The sequence below is a fragment of the Plenodomus lingam genome (genome assembly GCF_022343315.1).
Source record: "Plenodomus lingam strain CAN1 chromosome Unknown contig_13, whole genome shotgun sequence".
NCBI classification, from domain to species: domain Eukaryota; kingdom Fungi; phylum Ascomycota; class Dothideomycetes; order Pleosporales; family Leptosphaeriaceae; genus Plenodomus; species Plenodomus lingam.
The window spans coordinates 512,006-533,073 of NW_027093931.1; the positions used below are offsets into that span (position 1 = coordinate 512,006).

The 21,068-nt window shown below is 38.1% G+C and overlaps 4 protein-coding genes across 4 annotated transcripts; 2 read left to right on the top strand and 2 right to left on the bottom strand.

The window, feature by feature from the left end:
* Positions 1-12,905: 12,905 nt before the first annotated feature.
* On the top strand, positions 12,906-14,035 carry IAQ61_001738 (uncharacterized protein; the record flags this gene model as incomplete). The annotated part of the gene is made up of 3 exons (XM_003833561.1): positions 12,906-13,173; positions 13,229-13,515; positions 13,601-14,035. The coding sequence occupies 3 exons, from the start codon at positions 12,906-12,908 to the stop codon at positions 14,033-14,035; spliced, it is 990 nt and encodes a 329-aa protein (XP_003833609.1).
* Positions 14,036-14,178: 143 nt separating this feature from the next.
* IAQ61_001739 (uncharacterized protein) lies at positions 14,179-15,767 on the bottom strand (the record flags this gene model as incomplete). The annotated part of the gene is made up of 3 exons (XM_003833562.1): positions 14,179-15,113; positions 15,170-15,385; positions 15,437-15,767. The coding sequence occupies 3 exons, from the start codon at positions 15,765-15,767 to the stop codon at positions 14,179-14,181; spliced, it is 1,482 nt and encodes a 493-aa protein (XP_003833610.1).
* A 398-nt stretch (positions 15,768-16,165) lies between these two features.
* On the top strand, positions 16,166-19,012 carry IAQ61_001740 (uncharacterized protein; the record flags this gene model as incomplete). Its single annotated transcript, XM_003833563.2, has 3 exons — positions 16,166-16,258; positions 16,440-16,876; positions 16,921-19,012. Coding segments are annotated over 3 exons (2,622 nt in total), but the record flags the coding sequence as incomplete, so codon positions are not given.
* A 302-nt stretch (positions 19,013-19,314) lies between these two features.
* Positions 19,315-20,934, bottom strand: IAQ61_001741 (uncharacterized protein; the record flags this gene model as incomplete). The annotated part of the gene is made up of 1 exon (XM_003833564.1): positions 19,315-20,934. The coding sequence occupies one exon, from the start codon at positions 20,932-20,934 to the stop codon at positions 19,315-19,317; it is 1,620 nt and encodes a 539-aa protein (XP_003833612.1).
* Positions 20,935-21,068: the final 134 nt, after the last annotated feature.

Here is a 21,068-nt window from a genome sequence, read left to right on the forward strand (position 1 = left end):
AGCTAATTAGAGCGTTATATATCTAAAGGGTTAAATTAGCTTACCCTTTAAATACTAACTAGCGCGCCTTCTTTATTTAGCCTATACTTACGTATATAGATATTATCTAGATAGAGCTTTATAACTCTATCTACCTAATTATAATCTTTTATTATAGCTTAAGTTATAAGATTATATAACCTTAAAGATCTAAACTATACTTATATCCCTACTAACCTATATCTTAGTTAAAGTTAAAACCTACTACTTATACTTACTCTACCTATACTACCCTTATTACCTCCTGCGTAGCTAAAGCTATAGTTACTAAAGCTACTACTACTAAAGAAAAGTACGCTACTACTAAGCGTAAGGCTATTATAGAGTGTGTAGTAGCTAAGTATATAGCTATTACTACTATAGCTAAGATTATAAAGCTAAGGTAAGGCGCTTCTACTTTAGCTCCTACTACTTTAGCTCTAACTCTAGCTCCTACTCCCCCCTAGACCCTACCTAAGGCCCCTGCTCCTACGCCTACTCCCTCTCTAGCTCCTAAGAAGACCCTAAGATCCTCCTGCTATAGAGAGCCTAGTATTTATTATACTAAAACTTATCTAAATTATCTATACTTAGCGCTCTTTAATAAGTCTAATAGTAAGTACTATAACTCTTCTAGTAGGGGGACTTAGTACTAGTAGTACTCCTTTAGGTATAGCTATATCCTAATATATATAATCTATATAAGAATTTTTCCTTTATAATGCTTTTAGTAAGATCTTATACTAATAAACTAATTAATAGCCTTAAGCTTACCTAACGCTCTATACTATCCTTCCTAGTAAGGAAGTAGGTAGGTAAGAGCTAAGACCTTCTTAAGGATAAGAAGCAAAGGGTCTTAGTGCTCCTTAAAGAGAGTAAGGCTAAATAGCAGGAGCTAGTAAAAGCTACTACTACTACTACTAAGCTTACGCGTAAGGCTACTTCTATAGCTAAGGGTGCCTAGAGCTCCTTATTAGAAGATAAGGACTCTAGCTCCTCTAAGGTTCCCTCTATAGATCCTAGGGTAGGGTAACCTAGGTAGCTCCCTATAGACTCTAAGGCACGCTTTACGCGCGTAATAGAGCTCCTTAGGGAAGCTACCTAGTTAATAATAGAGAGGTAGGCTATAGTTAGTTATTTTTATATTATATATTAATAGATCTTATATACTACCTTACTTTAATTAATACTATATAATATATACTCTACTATTATATAACTTTAGGTGCTCCCTAAACCTTATAAATTATTATACTATTAGGTTTTTAGTAAGCCTATTAGCTAGTATATTACTAGTAGGTAGGTAGGTAATATAGAAAGATCCCTTTATATACTCTTGCCTAAGCTACATGTTTTAAATATCTACATAGCGTAGCTTAGTAGTAATCCTTTTATTATTGCCTACTACTAACCTAATAGTTTATTAATTATTATAATTAATTATCTAGGTAGTATCTAAAGTAAGGTGTATTTTAGTTAAAAAATATTTTAACGCTATTGCTTCTTTACTTACTTGCTTAAGCGCAAGGAGCTCTGCCTTAGTAGTTAAAGTAGTAATAGTTAATTATTAAGCTGCCTTCTAAATAATAGGTCCTCTAAAGAGCGTAATTAGGTATCTATATAATAATTACTAAGTATTAATATTATTAGCAAATAACATATTACTATATATTATAAGCTTATTAGGATCCCTATTCCTATATTAGATTAATTAGTATTAAGTTTAGTATAGATAGACAATTACTTAATTAACTATATTAAAGTGTTATTTAGATAGGTTAGTAAGGTATTAGAAGAGCTAGGAGGCTATATAGGTAATATTAGGGCGCACTATAATTAAGGTGTAAAGGATTAATCTAACGCGCTCCTAATAGTCCTTAATCTCCTTTTTAGTGGCTTCTCTAGTGCTCTTTTTAATATCTTTACTTAATAGTAGTATAGTAGGGAATTTTCCTATCTCTACTAGATTAAATTTCTTTATAATCTTGTTAATATATTTATTATAAATAAGCGTTATTATCTATCTCTTTCTATCCTAGATTACTCTTACCCCTAGAAACTAGCTTATAGGTCCCTTCTCTTCTATAGTATATCTTTGCTTTAGAGCTTAGATAACTTTATAAGCTTAGCTTGCGTAGTTTTAGTAATAGAGTAATAGGATATTGTCTATATAGAATATTAACAAGATACTACAATCTCTATTAAAGAATAGGTATAGCTCCTCTTTAGAAGTAATAAGCTTATTTTCTTAGAGTGTAGTTAAGAGCTTATTATACTATAATAATAGTAAGTCTTTTAATCTATATAGAGCTTATTTAAGCTTAACGCACTTCCTAGGTATTTAATATCCTTTAGGTAGCTTATAGATAACTATAGGGTGTTAATCCCTTAAGGCGTTAAGGAAAGCTCTAACAACGTTATATTAATATATCTTAAGGTTAAACTTAGCTCTAATAGCTATTATAGTCCTAAAGGTTTAAGCTACTAGGGTAGCTACGTAGGTTAAATAAATTAAGTTAGTAAGCTATAGATCTCCTCTTACTACTATCCTTGCTTTACACTTAATTAGGTAACTATCCTAATTAAGCTTGTATGTAAACACCTATTTAAGTAGGAGTAGACGCTCCCCTTTAGTTAGCCTATTAATCTCCTTCTAGGTACTAGCTTTTAGTAGAGTATTAATTTCTTTATATACTACGTATCTAAATTGCTATCCTATTTAGTAGTTATAGAGATCCTTCTATTATTTTAGCTCTTTTTATAGAGCGTCCTAGTGCGTATTCCTTTTAGGGTTTTTAGGAGATTTACTCCCTATTACTACTATAATTATAGTGTAGATTATAGCGTTTAGTTTAGGATATACTAAAAGATTATATAAGGGATTTCTAATTAGATCTATATCTAATAGATCTATTACTATATATATCCCTACACTTATAGATCCTCCTAGTAGTTTATTAGGGTCCTGTCCCTAAGCTTGCTTACTAACACGCGTTAGTAGTAGTCCTTTAACTTGTAGTTTTCTACTTCTTCTAGGAGCTCTAGGTGCCGCTTATAAGGGATCTATAGGAGATATAGAATCTAGTCCTAAAGCAGGTAGGTAGGAGCTCTACTTACTACCCCTATAAGAGCTAGATAGGGTGCCCTTACCTATCTCTGTGCTCTTATAGAGTAACCTACTAATAGTACTCTCCCCTCTAGGTCTTTCCTAGGAGCTACCTATTATAGCGTTAAAGTAAGTTAGATTACTACTATCTTAGGTAGTATAACCCTAATCTATAACCTATATAGATCCTTTATCTTCTATACTAAAGTTTAGTTCTAGTGTTAGTTTAGGAGTTTAGAGCCCTATTAGCTTAGGGGACTTTATATAGATCCTTTATACTAAGCTAGCTATACTTAGTACCTACGCTAGAGGTGTCTGCTTAGGGGGTTGTGAATTACTAGGCTAGCTAGCCTAATTATCTACCTCCTCTAGCTCTACCCTACCCCCTAGCTCCTGCGCTAGGTTTAGTCCTCCTTACTTACTAGACTCCTTATATTGCTCTGCTACAATATAAAGCTAATTAAAGATATTAAGCTCTTTATATACTTCTCCTATATTATAGATCTTATCTTTACTAATAATATTAACTATCTTTTAAGCCTCTAACTATTAAAGCTACTCTAGATCTTTCTTTTTATAGAAAAGATCCTTATTAAAGGTAATATTCTGCGTTATAATAATCTAATTAAGTAAGGGGATCTATATCCTATATATATTAGATACTCTATATCCTACTAGATATCTAATATAACCCTAAGGGTTCACCTTAAAAACCCTCTTATAACGCCTAGCTGCTTAATCTTAGTTAAGGGGGTAAGCTTAATAGCTATAGGCGTATATTCTACTCTAATTAGGGCAGAGATTAGTAGTTGCCTCCCTTATCTGCTCTAGTTGCTACTACCTAAAGTATCTAGTAAACTAATAATCTAGTACTTTATTAGGTAATATTATATTATAAGTATAGGACAGGCTTATATTATAGAGCTAAGTTGCTGCTTTAATAATTTTAGGCTAGAGCTTTGTTAGTAGGTTAGCACTAATCCTTATTTTAATTAATTTTGTTATAATCTCCTGCCCTACTCTTTCTACTCCTCTATTAGGTTTATAGGTATATATAGGTAAGCTCTTAATTTTAATACTATTATTAGCTACCTAGATCTAAAATTAAGATTTGCTACACTAAAGGAGCGTTGTAACGTTATTGTCTTGTATAATCTTAACTATACTAAGCTTATATTAGTTAAGTATTAAGCTCTTAAAATTTTTAAACACCTGTATAATCTTATTAAGGTTTTTAGCTTATAGTAGATAGGTATAAAGCTTTCCTAAGTAGTTGCACTTTAATACTAAGATCTATTGCTTGTGTGCTATACCTGTTAGCATGTTAAATAGATCCTATAATACCTAGTAGTATAGATGTAGTAATCTTTCCCTTAGTTATCTTAATATAACCTATTAGGAATATATAATAGCGTAGTGCTTATATTTGCTCCTAGGAGTTCCTTTAATCCTAATATTTATTGCTAACTTAACTAGAGCTTTAAGCGCCTTAGGTCCTAAATAGCCTAATTATTAGTGCTAAAGCTCCTTACTGTTGTGTCTTAGGTAAGTTATCTAGGATTGTTAGGGTTATTTAGGCACTATGCTTTAGATTATTAGATAAGGAGTAGAGGGCTTATATTCTAGGAAAGTTAAGTTAAACTTGCGTAGTAACTTGGCTAATACAACGCTCTTTTCTAATAATCTAAACTATAAGGTAGTATCTAGCCTAAGGAACTAAACTCCTACTTTAAGCAATTAAGCTTCTAATATAATATTTATATAAAAACCTTCTACTAACACTATGTTAGTAAGCACTAAATCTTCTATTTTTAGACCTCTTAGTCTATTAAGAGTATTAGGGATTACTCTTGTCCCTCTACCTAAGATTAGAAAAGCTTAAGTTCCTGCTTTAACTGTCTTATATTTAACTAATCTAAACAAGCTTTCTTCTAGGTAGCTTATATTATTAACTAGGTGCACTACACCCCTATTATTAAAGATAGTGCTCTTTAATAGAGCGTAAGCTTTAAAGTCTATAGTTAAATAGATCCTGTTTGTTTCCTCCGCTATTAACATAGGGTTAATTAGTGCCGCCTAGATACTACCTAGATAGGTGATTATGCTTACCTTACTACTATAATCTTGATTAATAGGATAGGACTTAATTAGAGCTTTTCTTAACTCTTTAAATTTTAGATTCCTATTAATCTTTTTCTTAATCTCTAATTATTAAGTAGTAGTAAGCTTGTTACCTATATTAGTCTAAGCTTTAATAATATTTTTGTATTTAGGAGGTTTCTATAGGTAAGATCTACTATATAGGTATAAAGACTCCTTCTTTAGTTAATTAGAAGGTAGAGCTCCTATTATTGCAAACACTCTAGGACCCTTAGAGCTTAATCTTATATTATTCTCTTAGAGTAGTAATAAATAGATCTTAGTAACCTATAGGAGGTTATAAGTTAGCTCTCCTATTACTAACTTTTTAATAATTCTTTAAAATATAGTTTAACCCTAATCTAGTAAGATCCTAGTAGATAGAGCTTTAAGATAATCCTATACTATAAGCTATCCTTTAATATTAGGAATATTGTATACCTTAGCTTGCGTATATAGGATTATCTACTCCTTCTACTAGTAATTAGTATCTTAGCTACTTATCTTTACCTTAGCAAGATAAGCTTTGTACTGCGATCTTGCTAGTGTTGCAGCGCTTAAGTCTGTTAGCGCTAGGTTATTATAGAGCACTTAGATTAGTGCTTAGAGGGTTACTCTTCCTTAATTAACAAGCTCTATATAGGCTAGGGTAAGGATCCCTTAATCTACTATATTATTAACCTATATAAAGAGGTTCTAGATTGCTAATAACTTTAATACCTAATCTAATAAGTAGGCTTAGTACTAAGCTATTTAGAGCTTGTACTGCTTACTTATTATATTAGATAGCGCGATATCTGTTAGCATGTTAGGCTTAATAGGTTTATTCTTAAAGTGGTTTTTAGTATCTAGAGCCTTAGGGTCTACCTCTACCTAGATCCCTTTAGTTAGGGCATAGTATCTAAATTAAATATACTAGGTAGGCTAGTTAGTTAATCTAGTAAGTAGGATATCCCCCTTTAGGATTTAGTTGCTTATAGTAGAAGAGTAATAAGTAAGCTTTTGCTTAAGAAATAGTATAATAAAAGAGTGAAGCTTTTGCTAGCTTAGTGTCTAAGTTAAACAATACGCTTAAATAGATAGGACGATCTTTAATAAGGTAAAGCGCGAACTAGGCTTATAACTATAGAAATTTAGATTACTAAGGTTAGGAATAATTTAGGAGATAGATTATTAGATTATATCTACTACGATTAGACTTATATATATAGAGCTTTAGCTACCCTTACTAGAAGGTAAATAATTAGTAAACCTTCCTTACTAGAGCTCCTGCTTTTTGTTAGGCACTTAGTAGTAAGCTGGCAGTTGATTAGATAGTGGGTTATACAGGGGTATTGACCAGGATTGATCGGGATTGATCGGGATCAAGATGCTCCGTGATCTAGTTGATATCCCTCCTGCAACAAATATATTAAGAATATATTTATAACACGTTAATATAGGATTATATCTATTTATCTAGGGGAAATAGTAAGGGTAACACCCTTAAGGCTAAGACTATTATATAGCTCTCTACTATTCTATAGTATCCTATAAGCCTAGAGAAAGGCTATACGTACTATATACGCCTTGCTTAACTTGTATTTAGAGAACTAATATCTAAGAAGGCTATACTAAAGTAGGCACTTAATATAAGATACTATAAATATATTCTTAACGCGTTCTAAATATATTATAGTTCTAATATTCTAAGTTAGCTATTTCCTCTAACTAACTAATATTTAGTCCTTACCTAAATATATATAGGTGTAGATAGAAATATAAGTGTATAGGAATAAAGCACTATAAATATCTTTAAGATAACCTACACTTATATATATATAACAAAATTACGCTAAAAGAGTATATAGATTTATAGGAAATCTAGAGTATATTACTATAAGAAACTTTAAGTATAGGGAAGAAGAAAGTAACTAGGTATAATAGCTTCTTAACACATTTATAATATATTATAACAAAGTATCTAGGCTATATATTACTCTTAGATATAGGTCTAATAAGAGGGGTCTCTATAGGCCTATAACGCCTACGTGCAAGCTATATATAGGATAATAATAGAACTAGGTATATATTCTTATTAAATGTGTTCTAAACGTGTTACTAATAAGTTATAGCTGCTAGCTAGGTAACGCAAGTGGTTTATTAGATACAAAGCATACTACTTAAGTCTATATACTAAACGCTACTATATATACTAGGTTATAGATAATATTAATTTAGAATACCTCTAATAGCTCTTTTTATATAGCTTACTATAATTATTATCTACTATGTGTAATATAATTAGTCTATAGATAAGTAATATAAAAATATATAGTAAGTGCTTTTAGAATATATTATAAATATATTAGTAATAGGTTTAGGTGTAGATTACCTATATAGGTAGGGAAAGATATAGAGGTATAATAAGTGTATAGTAGAATACTATATTATTATCCTAGATAACCTTTAGTAACTCCTATATTTCCTCCTTATTACTATAGGAACTTATTTATATGCCCCTCTACCTCTATTTATCCTAATATAAGTAGCTCTTAAGGCCTATATTAATATTCTATATCTATAGCTTACCCTATAAACCTTACACTATAAGTAGCTAGATAAACATGTTAGTAACACGTTACTAATATATTTAGCTAATTTCCTTAAGTCTACCTAGCTTCTTTTATATTTAAAGAGTAAGGGCTATATATTAATAGTAGGCTTTAATAAGGCTTTTATAAATAAGGATAGAATAGCCTAGCTTATTACACGTTAGAAGCTTGCTTACTTTCTATTTAGTAGGGATATTAAGGGTGTAATATTTCAGTAGAAATTAAACTATTAGGAACTAACTATAGTAGGTTAATATATTGCAAACACGTTCTAAATATATTCTTATACCCTAGTAGGTATATATCTAGTATATTACTTCCTCTCCTATTAGAACTATTATTATATGCTTCTTTAATAAGCAGGCAAAGATCTTGCTAAAATAGAAAATATTTTAGATAGATATGTCCTTTAAGAGGCTTATAGGTAGATAGAGTAAGGTGCTCTTTACTATCTTCTTATAGGATTATAGAAAGAGTAATACTTATATTAATATATTAAGAACACGTTACTAATATATTCTAGTTATTACCCTTAGTTAAATTATTATAGACTCTAAGAAGTTAAAGATATATAAGATTATATTTACCTACTTCTTTTCTCTTATAGCTAAGTATAGTAGCTAGCCTATAAGGTGGTTCTATCTCTATATAGAAGGATTTTATAGTGTAACTATTAATATAGATAGCAAGCAAATAGCTAGTTAGTAGCTTTAGAAACGTGTTAGTAATGTGTTCCTAACGTGTTACAGGCTTTAGGCGCTATCTTAGCCTTATAGATCCCTAATATTATATATAGTAGTAGTAGTTAATAAACTACTAGCGCTTCTATTAAGTTTATTTTATAAGAAGTATATACTACACTTACCTATTATCCCCTTATATAATAGACTTACTATAGGGGTAGCTATAGTTACTACTTAATATAGAGACCTAAACTAAGTACTATAAACTCTATAATCTAATTAAAAGTAGGGCTAAGCTAGAATATATTCTTAACGTGTTACTAATATATTAAAAGGTAAAGAAAGACTTAAAGCTATTAAGAACTAGGTAAAGTATAAGAGGCATATAATTATTATAGCTAGGCTTATTTAGAGTTATAGTAATCTTCCTAAGGCTATATAGGACTTACTAGAAACTATATTAAATACTACTAAATAGGCTAGATTAAAGGGTTATTATACTAGCACAAAACTACCCTTAATATAGGGGGTAAGGATATAAGTATATTAAATATATTATAGATACGTTACTAATATATTATATAAAGGGCAATTAAGATAGATAAGTAAGATATAGATAAGTATATAATAAGAGATAGGTATAGTAGCTAACACGTAGATTATAATACGCTCTTAATAAGCTAGAGGTATAATAATAATATAGGCTAAGAGCTAAGTAAGACTATATAGAACGTATTTTAAACATATTACTAATATATTCTTAAAGTAGAAAAATAAGGTAATAGACTAAGAGATTTCTAATAAGGATAAAGAATTCCTTACTATATCTAATTTATCTAGACACGTTAAGATACTAAGAAAGAGGAGGTTAACTCTAAGTCTATATTATACCTAGTTACTTACTAGACTTCCTAGTCCTATAAGAACGTATATAGGGTTATCCCCCTTATAAGGGGAGATATAGATATAAAATTTAAATAAACGTGTTATTAACGCGTTGCTAACACATTTATATAGAGACTCTAGTTTACTACCCCTCCTATTAAGCCCTCTACTAATACCCTCTAGTCCCCTACTTTATCTACCTAGTAGACTAATACAAGAATAAGAAGAGTTTAAAAGGAAGTAAGAGTAGGTAGAGTTTAACTTAAAGAGGAGAGAATAGGAACTTAAGTAGAAAGAGGCACTTCTATACCTATAATAGCAAGAAGTAGTAGTTAAAGAGGTAGAGAGAGAGCTTATAGTGCGTAAACGTGTTTAGAAAGTATTATAGATATATTCTATATAAAGTAAAAATTTTTTATATGCTATACTATTTATAGCCTACTATAGTTTTAAGCTATAATACCCTACTATCTCTATCCTTTCTTCTTATCTTTATATACTAGGCTTAGTATAGGGATTAAGACACTACTACTAGATATATATAAAGAATAACGTGTTTATAATATATTACTAATATATTACTTATAGCCTACCTATTATAAATACGCTTTACTACTATATCTTCCTTATATATTAGCTAATTTTAAAGAAGAAGATAATAGTACTATAATTATCTACTAAGAGGAGCTCTTTTATTAAGCAAGGTATAGTAGTAGGGAATTCTATAGTGTAAGTGTGCCCTAAATATATTCTTAACGTGTTTCTAACGTGTTACTAAAGAAAGTTTAGTAATAGGGGTAACCTTATCCTTTATATTTAAAATATCTATTAATTTTAGCCTACTCCTACCTAGACTAGTAGATCCTTAGTAAAGTGTAAGTAGGATAGCCTAAATTTCTTCTATACTATAATAAGAATTTATTACCTTACTTTATCTAGTAAACTAGAGTAGGTAATATAGCTATTATTAGAGATATTTTTATAAGAATATATTACTAATATATTACTAATATATTTAGTTTCTAACACTTAGTTGCTAGCTACTTCCCTACCTCTAGTGTAAGGGCTAGATTTACTACCTACCTTAGCTAGCCTACCCCTTTGCTCTCCTAGGCTTCCTAGTATAGAGGAAATTATTCCCTCTATACTAGAAAGTCTAGAGCCTATTTAGAACATATCTAGAACACGTTCTACCTCTACTAGCCCTAGCTATTAACTAACCTCTAGTAATAGTGTTAGCAAAGAGCAAGATATCTCTTAGTTATTATCTCCCCTCTTATATCTACCTTAGTCTCCTCCTTTACCTAGTTTACCTATAGTAGTAGAGGTATTAAGCTAGGTAGTGCTAGCTAAACGCGTTTAGAATAGGTTATAAACGCGTCCTCTTAGTAAACTCCTTAAAATCTAAAAGGTTACTATACCTGCTCCTTAATACAAGGCTAGCAAGCATAAAGGAGAGGTTAATAATAAGGAGTATAATTATTACCTAAAGAGTAAGGGTATAGAAACACTATACCTATAGTGTAGTAATAATAACCTAAAAGGTAGATAAGTAAAAATATACTCTTAACGTGTTACTAACGTATTATAGTATATTCCTTTTATATAAGGTGTGCTAATAGGTAATATTTTATATAAAAAATCTAGTTTTACTTATAGTTATTAATATTTTAAAAACTACTTTAATATATAAATAATTAATATTATTTATACTTTTTTTATAAAATATATTTACTATAGTTAACTATAGTATATTATAGTAAAGTATACTTAGTATATAAATAAGTATATATTATTATTAGTTTTAAAAGCCTTTTAAGTTTTCTTATATATAAGTATCTATAGCTATTCTTATAAGTTTAAGTATTCTTTAGTTACTACTTTTTTATATTCTTTTACTATAATATATTAACTTAGTAAAATATATAAAATACTTATAAATATATAACTTTTATTTATATATAACTAAGTATTAAATTAGTAAAGTATTTATTATATATAAAGTAAAGTATACTTAATTAACTAATATATTTATAATATTAAAATATTTAATAAGTTTATAAACTTTTTGCTATAACTAAATAAAAAAATATTATAAATATATTAGAAATATATTATTAATAGGTTAACTATAGCTTATATTATAACTATAACCTAGGCTTTTTATAAAGCCTACTAGTTTATATTATTATAGTGCTACCTACCTTTAATTATATTACTAAACCTATTAATATTATAATTAAACTAGCACTCTAATAATACGTTAGTAACGCGTTTATAATATATATCTAGTAGACACTTACCTTAAATAGCTTAGCTATAGTAGTAGTAGTAGATAGTATAGGGGATAACGTGGCTAGAGGTATAAGAAAACTATAATATTCTAATAATATTAAGCTATAGATTAAGGTTAGAATATATTTTAAACACGTCTAAAATATATTCTACTTATATCTCTATTAGGTAGGTAGAAGGGGTAGATAGCAGGTAGACTAGTATTAATAGCCTAGGTTAGGCAGCGCTGCTACTTATTATAATTATAAAGGTTCTCCTCTTTATACTTATACTCCTCCTAGATATCCTAGTACTATACTAAAATATATTAGTAACACGTTCTAAATATACTCTATACTATACTTACTAATAATACTAATAATAATATTATAGTTAATATTCCTAGCAGGATTCTTATAGGGGGAGATATTATTATAGCTATAGTTCTTAATATAGGTATAGAGGGTACCTCTAGTACCTAGATATACCTATAGTATATATTAGAATGCGTTTTTAATATAATATTAATATATTCTTATACTATAAATACTAGTACTTATAGGGAACTAATAAAAGATCTTACTAATATTAATAATAAGGTTATTATTATAGTTATATTTAAAGGGCTAGAGGTTATAAGGGGTGCTACGCTAGCTAATATACTAGTAGTAAGCTAGCTAGAATATATTAGTAACGCGTTTAAAATATATTTAGGGAATACTTATATTAGAGGAAAGGGTCTTAAAAACTATAGTAGTAGATAATAAGGTTAAGAATATAAAAACGCGTTAGAAACGCGTTCCTAACGTGTTCTTACTTAGCTGTGTTCTCGCTTAGCCTTGCTTAGTAGGGCTAAGATCTAGCTTGGCCCTCCTAACCTGCGTTAGTCTATAGACGGACCCATTTTTCCTATGGCCAGTTAACCTGCTTCCTCGAACTTGGCAATGCTGTGCAACAGCTCAGCATGCACATAAAGTTTCAAAGTAAGGTAGGAAGGTGATGACTACAGATATATGAAGTGAAAACTCATCTTGACTCAGTGATGTGTTTTGTCTTATTCTTCCCTTGATCGCAGCTTGCTCTTACCTACGTGTACCGTACCGTACCTACCCGTAACTTTAGGCAAACGTAAACCGCACCATCAACGCAGCTCATCAACACCACGGGATCTCGGCACCTAACCCCCGCCAACCCTATATCCTCACAATGACAGCTCCAAGACTCAAAACCACAATCGCAATTCTCGGCTGCGGTGATGTCGGCGCGACTCTAGCCTACACTCTCGTGCTCCAACCCATCTGCAGTGAGGTCATCCTCGTCGATCTCAAGAAAGACCTGCTAGAAGCCCAGGTCCGCGATCTGAACGATGCGACATACCGTGGAGATTCGGGTGTCAAGGTGCGCGCTGGATCGCACAGAGAGGCGGGGCAGGCGGATATCGTGGTGATCACTGCTGGGGCAAAACAGAAGACTGGTAAGTTCCACTCGGGCTCAATCCATCATGACATCTGTTGACGAAGGTGAAAAAGGTGAATCACGTCTCTCTCTGCTGTCACGGAATCTGCATATTCTCGAATCAATTTTCTCATCAATGGCCCCCATTTCACAAGACACCATTCTGCTCCTTGTTGCCAACCCGGTGGACATTCTAACCTATTTCGCACGCAAACTCTCTGGTTTGCCAGAATCCCAGGTCCTAGGTACAGGTACCAGTCTGGATTCTGCACGCTTGAGAGGTGTCCTTGCGCAGAAGGCCGAGGTTGCACCAAATAGTGTTGATGCGTTTGTGTTGGGGGAGCATGGAGACAGCCAGTTTGTACGTGATCCCAAACCGCGTTGAGCTGTTTAACCGAAGACATGGCACACGTGTAAGTGAGATTGTCTAACTGAGTAAACGACAGATCGCGTGGTCAAGCGCGTCCATTGGCACAACACCCCTCGCCCTCGCCCTCTCCGACCAGTTAACCCCAGGCTTTAAAGAGTATATCTCCGCCCATACGCGCGGTGCAGCAGGTGCCATTATCGCCGCCAAAGGCTGCACCTCTTACGGTATCGGTAACATTGCCGCTAGTATTTGCAAGTATATTCTCTTCGACTCGCGGAGTGTACGGCCATTGTCATTTTACCAGCCGGAGCTTGGATGCTGTCTGTCAATGCCAGCGGTGGTCGGAAGGAAGGGTATTATCAAGGCCATGCCGATCCAGCTGGATGAGGCGGAGAGGAGGGAGTTGGAGAAATGTGCTGAGGGTTTGAGGGGAATTATCGCGGGGGCGGAGAAGGAGTTGAGCGCAGATAGACAGTTGGAGAAGGCGTTGGCTAGTGACAAGGGAGTATAGGAAGGAGATGAGGTAGACACGCTGCGAGTATGGGTCAATATTAAATTGACAAGGTCAGGGTATCAGGACATTCTGTATCCTTTGATTTCATCTAGATGATTGATATAGCTAATGCGCTTACACTCCCGCAGACGTGCACGGCGTTACCACTTAGGCTGTAAATCATCCTCTAAAGGCAGCATATATTTCTGCAGCTCCTTTGATACCTCATCCGCTTCTTTCCATACCCTTAACAGATTACCACCGGCAATCCGCGCTGCGTCTTCATCGCTTATCCCCTGGCGCAGTAGCTCAGCAATGAGCTCGGGAAATTTGGACACATCCTCCAACCCCGTAGGCGTAGCTTCAATACCATCATAGTCTGAACCGATTCCAACATGATCATACCCAATCAAGTCCCCAATATGCCGAATATGCCTCACGACCTGCATCAAAGTGTTATTCGCTGGTACGAATTCCGGAAAGCCGTCTGGCGTCTTGCCGGGAACGCAGGAGATGAACTCGGGATTGAAGTTTACCATGACCACTGAATTACGCTGCTTGACCATCTGAAGGACATCATCCGGAACATTCCTAGGGTGCGGACAGATTGCGTATGCGGAGCTGTGGCTGAAAATCGGGGGTGCAATGCTACCTGTCCAATTCCCCGCGCTGCCATCAGGCTTGCCGACGAGGACATCTCGCATGGTATCATGACTGACGTGTGCAAGATCAACGAGCATGCCCATGCGATTCATCTCTTTGATCAAATTCCGGCCTTCAGGGCTCAGACCGTGCCACAATGGTGTTGCGACGTGAGCGCTGAAGTCGGATCCTGTTTCCACGGCGGCATCGGCGTACTTGTTGTGACAATTCCAAGTCAGTGTTGCGTAACGGATGCCTAGCTGGTGGTAGAGACGTAGTGTGGAGACTGAGTTGCCGATTTGATGGAGACCTTCAATGGCGGCTGGGGCAATGAAGGAGCCGGATTTGAACGCGGCTTCTGCGGCTGCACTATCCTTGGGAGGCGTGAAGTACTTTGGATAGGATTGGCCTAGGCGATGGAAGAGATCAAGTTGGCCAAGTGTAGATTTGACGACTGAGTCCGTTAGTAAAAATTACATGTATGCCTCGCCTCGGAGAGAACCAGCTTACTGTCGTGATATCTTTCGTCGCTGAAGTTGGTGCCATCGCCCAGCGGACATGGCCAAAAGGCACTCCAGAAAGCACCGCCCTGGAGTCCCTTTTCCAGACGGGGTATATCAACATGCTGGGCAAGTCCGCCTTGTTCAAACTTATCGGCGAATTCTTTTTTATATATGTGGTTTTGGAAACTTCCCGTGATGAATATCATTAGGTCATTATGCCCGTCTATTAATTGTCAGCTAAAGCCCGATTCGTATCGGGGGAAAGAGAATCTACCAATGAGTGGGGTGTGCTTCAATATCTTCGTTGCGCGCTCCTCAATCGTCAACCCATTTCCGCATTCGTGCTCAGATGATGAGTCGGCTAACCAGACATACATAACACGATGCAATGTCAGCAGTAAAACGATGGCTATTGTGATTCTGTAAAGGACATTTTGCTGCCGAGAAGGCACACTGGCCGCTACAGTCCTTTTCTCCTCATCGCCGCGCGTCTCGTAGATCAATGCTTTCCCTTGCTCTTCATCGAAGTTCACACTCCCATAGTCTTTTTCGCAGTGGCTTTGCACATAGCTCATCTCATCATGTAAATGCTCGTACTTCTTCATAATCAACATCGGTTTTTGACAACAATGAAAGAGTGACATATGGCAGACCGCGTAGGTGATTTATCTTACTGATTCAGCGCTCTGCCTAGCGTCGCACTAAAAGCTAGCGTGAAACTAAAAACTTTTAAGCTACTAAGATAAGGCTTATATAATATCTATACAAAGTATTAGTGGAGATTTCAAAGAAAAATATGATATATTTTAATAGTATTTCAAATTGTTAATTTTACAGCTTTTTTATATTATTAGCTTTAAAATTGCGAAATGATTTAAAATATTCCTCTACCTCTACCGGTACGGTACTGGTATTAGTTCTCAATCGGCCAATTTCAGCCAGGGCGTCTGATTCATGAGGTAAAGTCAGCGTGTGGTCCCGGCCATTTCCAGTAAACAGGTAGCAAAAGATGAAAATTGCCAGTGTTGCGGTCCAAGTGGGAGATGATGGCTTCGTTAGTAGTAGTGGTACTGTTCAGGTGTGTCACTGGTCACAGGTGAGCATCGTCTCGTACCGATAACATACGTATGAGCTTGTGGATCGTGGCTCGTACCTCTAGTCTAGCAGCGTTCGCAAAGCTTAATTACGATCTGCAAGCGATCTAAAACGAGAGTTGAGAGCGTCTGCGACAAGTGTGGCGATATTTAATATCTCTGCTAGTCGTTGGATGTGCCCAGGAGAATCCATCTCGTCGACCATTCTTGGCGCAGACAAAGTTCGCCGTACGCGATTTACAAGTTCTTTTCGTAGACAAATGGAAGCGCGTAGGGTTGCAATCTGAACAGCATTACAGTCGGCCTTACATGGCGTGTTGTCAAATCGTCCCTTCCCGGTCTGGGCTGGTACGCGTGGTGGCAGTTAGGGCACTGCATATTGTTCGCGCCTCCTCATCAATTCTATTTGCACAGCACCATCTCCGTCACCTTGTTATTGACAATACATTTGGTCCCACAATCTTTAACATTTTTACTTGCGCGAGGGCTTTCCACACATACACTGATGGCCCCAATAACGTCGAAGGCTTTTCCTTCCGAGACGACGACGCCACGAGACTACGAGGAAGCGACCGACTAGGAGTCCTGTCAAATCTGGGTCATCAAGTCAGTTTCACCGTGTTGGGGTGGGGGCTATTTGTGAAGCTCTATCTAACAATGACAGTTGCAACGATCGTAAATCCCGTCTCGTCACGAAGCTCATGGAAGAACGACTCTACTCTCCCTACGCTGAACCCTCGTTCGAAATAACGCCGGCGAACGCCTCTCTTGTGTACATTTCCCACTTCACCAAGGACAACATCAACTTCGCCTACTGCATCAGAGGAAGTCACATGACAAAGTTTCTCATTGGTACCTTTGGCATGCAAGCATACGACGGTCCCGCCCTGATAACACCCGTTGTCTTGTTTTCACAGGAAAATCTGCTCAAGGGAGTTACCCTATTAGGGTATCAGTCAAACTCGCAATTGAGAGTGAACAAGAACAACACTCAAACGGAAAAGGTCCGGTGGAGATATTTGTATGAGACAGCAAGGATACAATGGGCCAAGTTGAAGTTTGATATGACGAGATGGATAGACCTGAAAGATGAGATTCAAGAAGCTCTCAAGTCAAAACAGCTCCTTGGGCTCGCCCCAGAGAGTGACGAGGAAATGCATGAGGACGCAAACGAAAACGATGCTGATTCTGACGGTGAGCCGGGGGTCTCATCGGTCACATCGCGCCAGATTCAAAAAAGCCCAGAAACAGCCGATAGGGGCATGACCAGGCCCGGAGGATTAGAAGAAGCGGGACGCGATGATGAGAGTATTCCGGACAGAACTTTAGGTGACGTGGAAACAGACAGTTCAGAGTCTGCGGGGCTTGATATTAATATTCTCTCGCTGCTTCACTCTATTATTGAAAGCGGTGGGAAACCTGACGACCTTTATGCTTACCTTGCCAAGCGCGACACCCATGGAAACATTGTAGGGGATCAGGAGCTGAGAGACAAGGTAGTGGCTCTTGTCGATACAATTTCCCTTATTATCGATTATAACCAGCAAGTTCGGGACAACGAAGCCATGGGAAGAGAGACCTCAGATATTGCTAAAGAAGAGTTGATGAACTTTTATCGTATACGAGATGAGTTGGTAGAGGATATCCACGAGATCAGGATGCTACCAGAGGATACGAAAGATGATTTCTCCGGCTCCTCCTCCGACAAGATGCGACCTCCTTGGGTACTAAGCGAAGACGAGAAGGTCACAATGGGAGTCATGGTCGCCATGGCTATAGAGCAACCCCCAAGGATTGCTTTACGTCTACTGCAGGATAACCACTGGGATGTCGACGAAGCCATAGAGTCTTGGTTCGACGTGCCAGAAGACCAGATGTATTATCTGGAAGACGGCGAGATTATTGGTGGTCACAATAGTTTGAATGCACCGAGAATGAGGGAGACACACTTAGCCTCGGTAGCAAGCTCAAGCGGTCTCAAAAATCTGAAAGAATCTACACCAGAAGATCTCGCGGCCGACAGGGCCCGCTTGGAGAGACTCATCGCGCAGGAGAACGGGACGCCAAATGCTCAGCAACCCAGACAACAACAACGACTCGAACAGCAAGACACAAATCCGTGTGGTATTCCCAACATGGTCAAGAAATCACCAACTCTCAAGCTCTGGCAGAAGCCCCAAGATCCTACCCCGGACACATCCTCACCCCCAATCCAGCCCGCAAACAGCTTGGGAGCAATGCACAAAGAAATGATCGACGCCTTTGCTAGTACTTCCACCTTTTCAGATTGCATTCCCACCCCACCAGAATCGACCAAACGCCCGGTGTCGCAGGACTTCCATAATCTGGCTGCAGATGCCCTGGCGTCCATGGGTAAGAAACGGATGTTGGAAGTGTCTTGTGCAAAGCAGTGGCAGCAGGAAGGGGAAGAAGATGAAGATGAAGAAGGAGATGAAGAAGAAGATGAAGAAGAAGAAATCATAGACCCAGAAAAAGGACTAGCGTTGCTAGAGCAGGCAGTGAACATTAATGAATCAAATTTGGGCAAGCGGCTGTCTGCCATGGCCAAGGCAGGATTGAACCAAGCCGAGGCGATGCGTAGGGACAGTGCGATGGATGCGGGTACGATGGATGCGGGTGAGAGTGCTATTCAGACTGGTACAGGAAGGGATAGGAACGTGTCTGCCGAGGCTAGAAAGAGGATTGAGCAGAGGCAAGATGAAGAAGAAGAAGGAAAAAGAAAAGACGAAGAATAAAACGTAGAATAGCCAACAAGGTAAAATCAACACCATCATGTAGTCTCTAGTCAATCGGCTATCCAATATCAACATTGGTCCTATTATTGAAAAAAAAACCGCATATACAAGGGCATCATCATGCATGGGTATTTGCCAGAGCGGCTACAGAAGAAACATCTAAAACCAGGCGTACACTACGACCACGACTTCTCATTAGATGCCCAGGTCTCTTTGCCCGTGCACCCGTCTCCCGTAGCCAGCCCGGAAAAAAAAATTCAAAATCCGAATGGTTGCTCACGAGACAATGGACCCCGTCCCGCCTACTCGGAATCCAGAAACTCGACCATGATGCTGACACCCTTGAGGCCAGCCTGTTCAATAGTCGAATCAAGATGCTCAATCAGATTCTTGCCCGTAAAAGTCAAGTCAAAGACGGCACCCTGCTTGCCTTCCCAGGGGACATCTGATTTGATCCATTCGTATATGCGGCGCACGGGATCCGAGAGATGGAAGCGGCGGACAATGGGACGACCAGACGGACCACGGAACTGGATGCGAGTTGTGATTTTTGGGTCTGTAATGGTTGGCTCCGTGTGTGGTGCATGTGACGAGATTTGGGCAAAGGCTGGATTCGAGGATTCGTCGTCTGGTCCAGTTTCTGGCTCTGCATCTTGCGTCGAGCCTTGGGCTTTGGCTTTGCCCTTGATGTTGTCGAATGACTTTGTGAGAGCATCGGGATCGTCGTGCTTGGGGCCTGCCTGTGTGCCACTGTCCATGCTGTTCTGTAGGGCCCATTCCATCATCTCCTCCTCTGTCATGCGGTCCACGTCAATCTTCTTGGACTCGGCTTTCCGCTTGGCCACTGGATTCTTCGCGTTGACATTCAAACTGTACCGGTCGAGGAATTCGTGGAGCTGGGCATGGAACTCGACAGGCTCGGGTATGGGCGGACCTGACCAGACCTTGACCTGCTCTCCGGTCCTGGGGTCGACAATGGCGATGTGTGGATAGGCATCGGAGCTCTCGCGGGCGTGGAAGTAGTAGTTGACGTACTGTTGGCCCCGGGGATCGTCCTTGGCGTACTGCATGAAGAGAAAGTTTTCGCGGACCGTGGCCTTGATGTCCTCATTCTTCCAGATGTCGCGATTGAGGCGCTGGCAGTCGAAAATGGCGGGATCCTGGATGTTCACCAGGAGCCATTTTTGCTCGTCCTTGCCCATGTCCCGCGCCTTGTCCCACGCACCCTGGTACATGAGCTCAAAGGGCGGGCGGAAGAGCTCTGCTAGCATGCTCATCTTAGAGGACTGCTCCGAGGCTCCCCCCGTCGCCGTCGCCAGCTCGCGACGCCGTGCACTCGAATCGGCCGAGTTATCCCAGACATTGGTTTGGGTGGTGCGCTGGTTGAAGATGCCGGCGCGGCCGGCACGGCGACGGGCGAGCTGTTCCTGGACCATGGCATCGACCTGGTCGTCGTCGGTGTCTGCTGGGCCCCAGTGTGCGTCTGGCCCCACCAACGTCTCGGTTGTTCGCTGCATGGGAGCACGCACTTGATCTGGATCCGCAGCCGCAGGACCTCCTCCGCCGTACATCTCCTCTTGTAGCCGTCGCGCCATGGCCTCGTCGTCTTCTGTGCTGGGCGCGCCCCGTGCTGGCGGGGTGGCCGAGTGTGCGGCGGGGTTGAAGTCGGCCATGTCTTCGTCGTCTGAGTCGACATGGATAGGATTTTGTGCCGTCGACGACGAGGCAGCGTGCGAGCCAACTGCTGGGCCAGATGCTGGTGTTGTTGCTGTGGGGGCGGGGCCGAAGTCGAGATTGGGGCTGTCAAAGAACAATTGAATGGCCTGCTCGAGATTGCCGTCGGTAAGGCGCAAGTACTGGGCGGCCTTGTCGGCGTCGCACGAGGTAATGCTGACAAAGTCGGCGACGTTGGCGTCGTCCATGATAGCGGACAGGCGGGGGTGTGGTGGCGGTGTCGATGGGGAGGGCTATCGTCTACGGTTTTTGGAGAGAGAGGGAGGAGGGTGAGGAAAGGCGTGCTGCAGCAGGGTCGACGGGCACACTGACACACTGACAC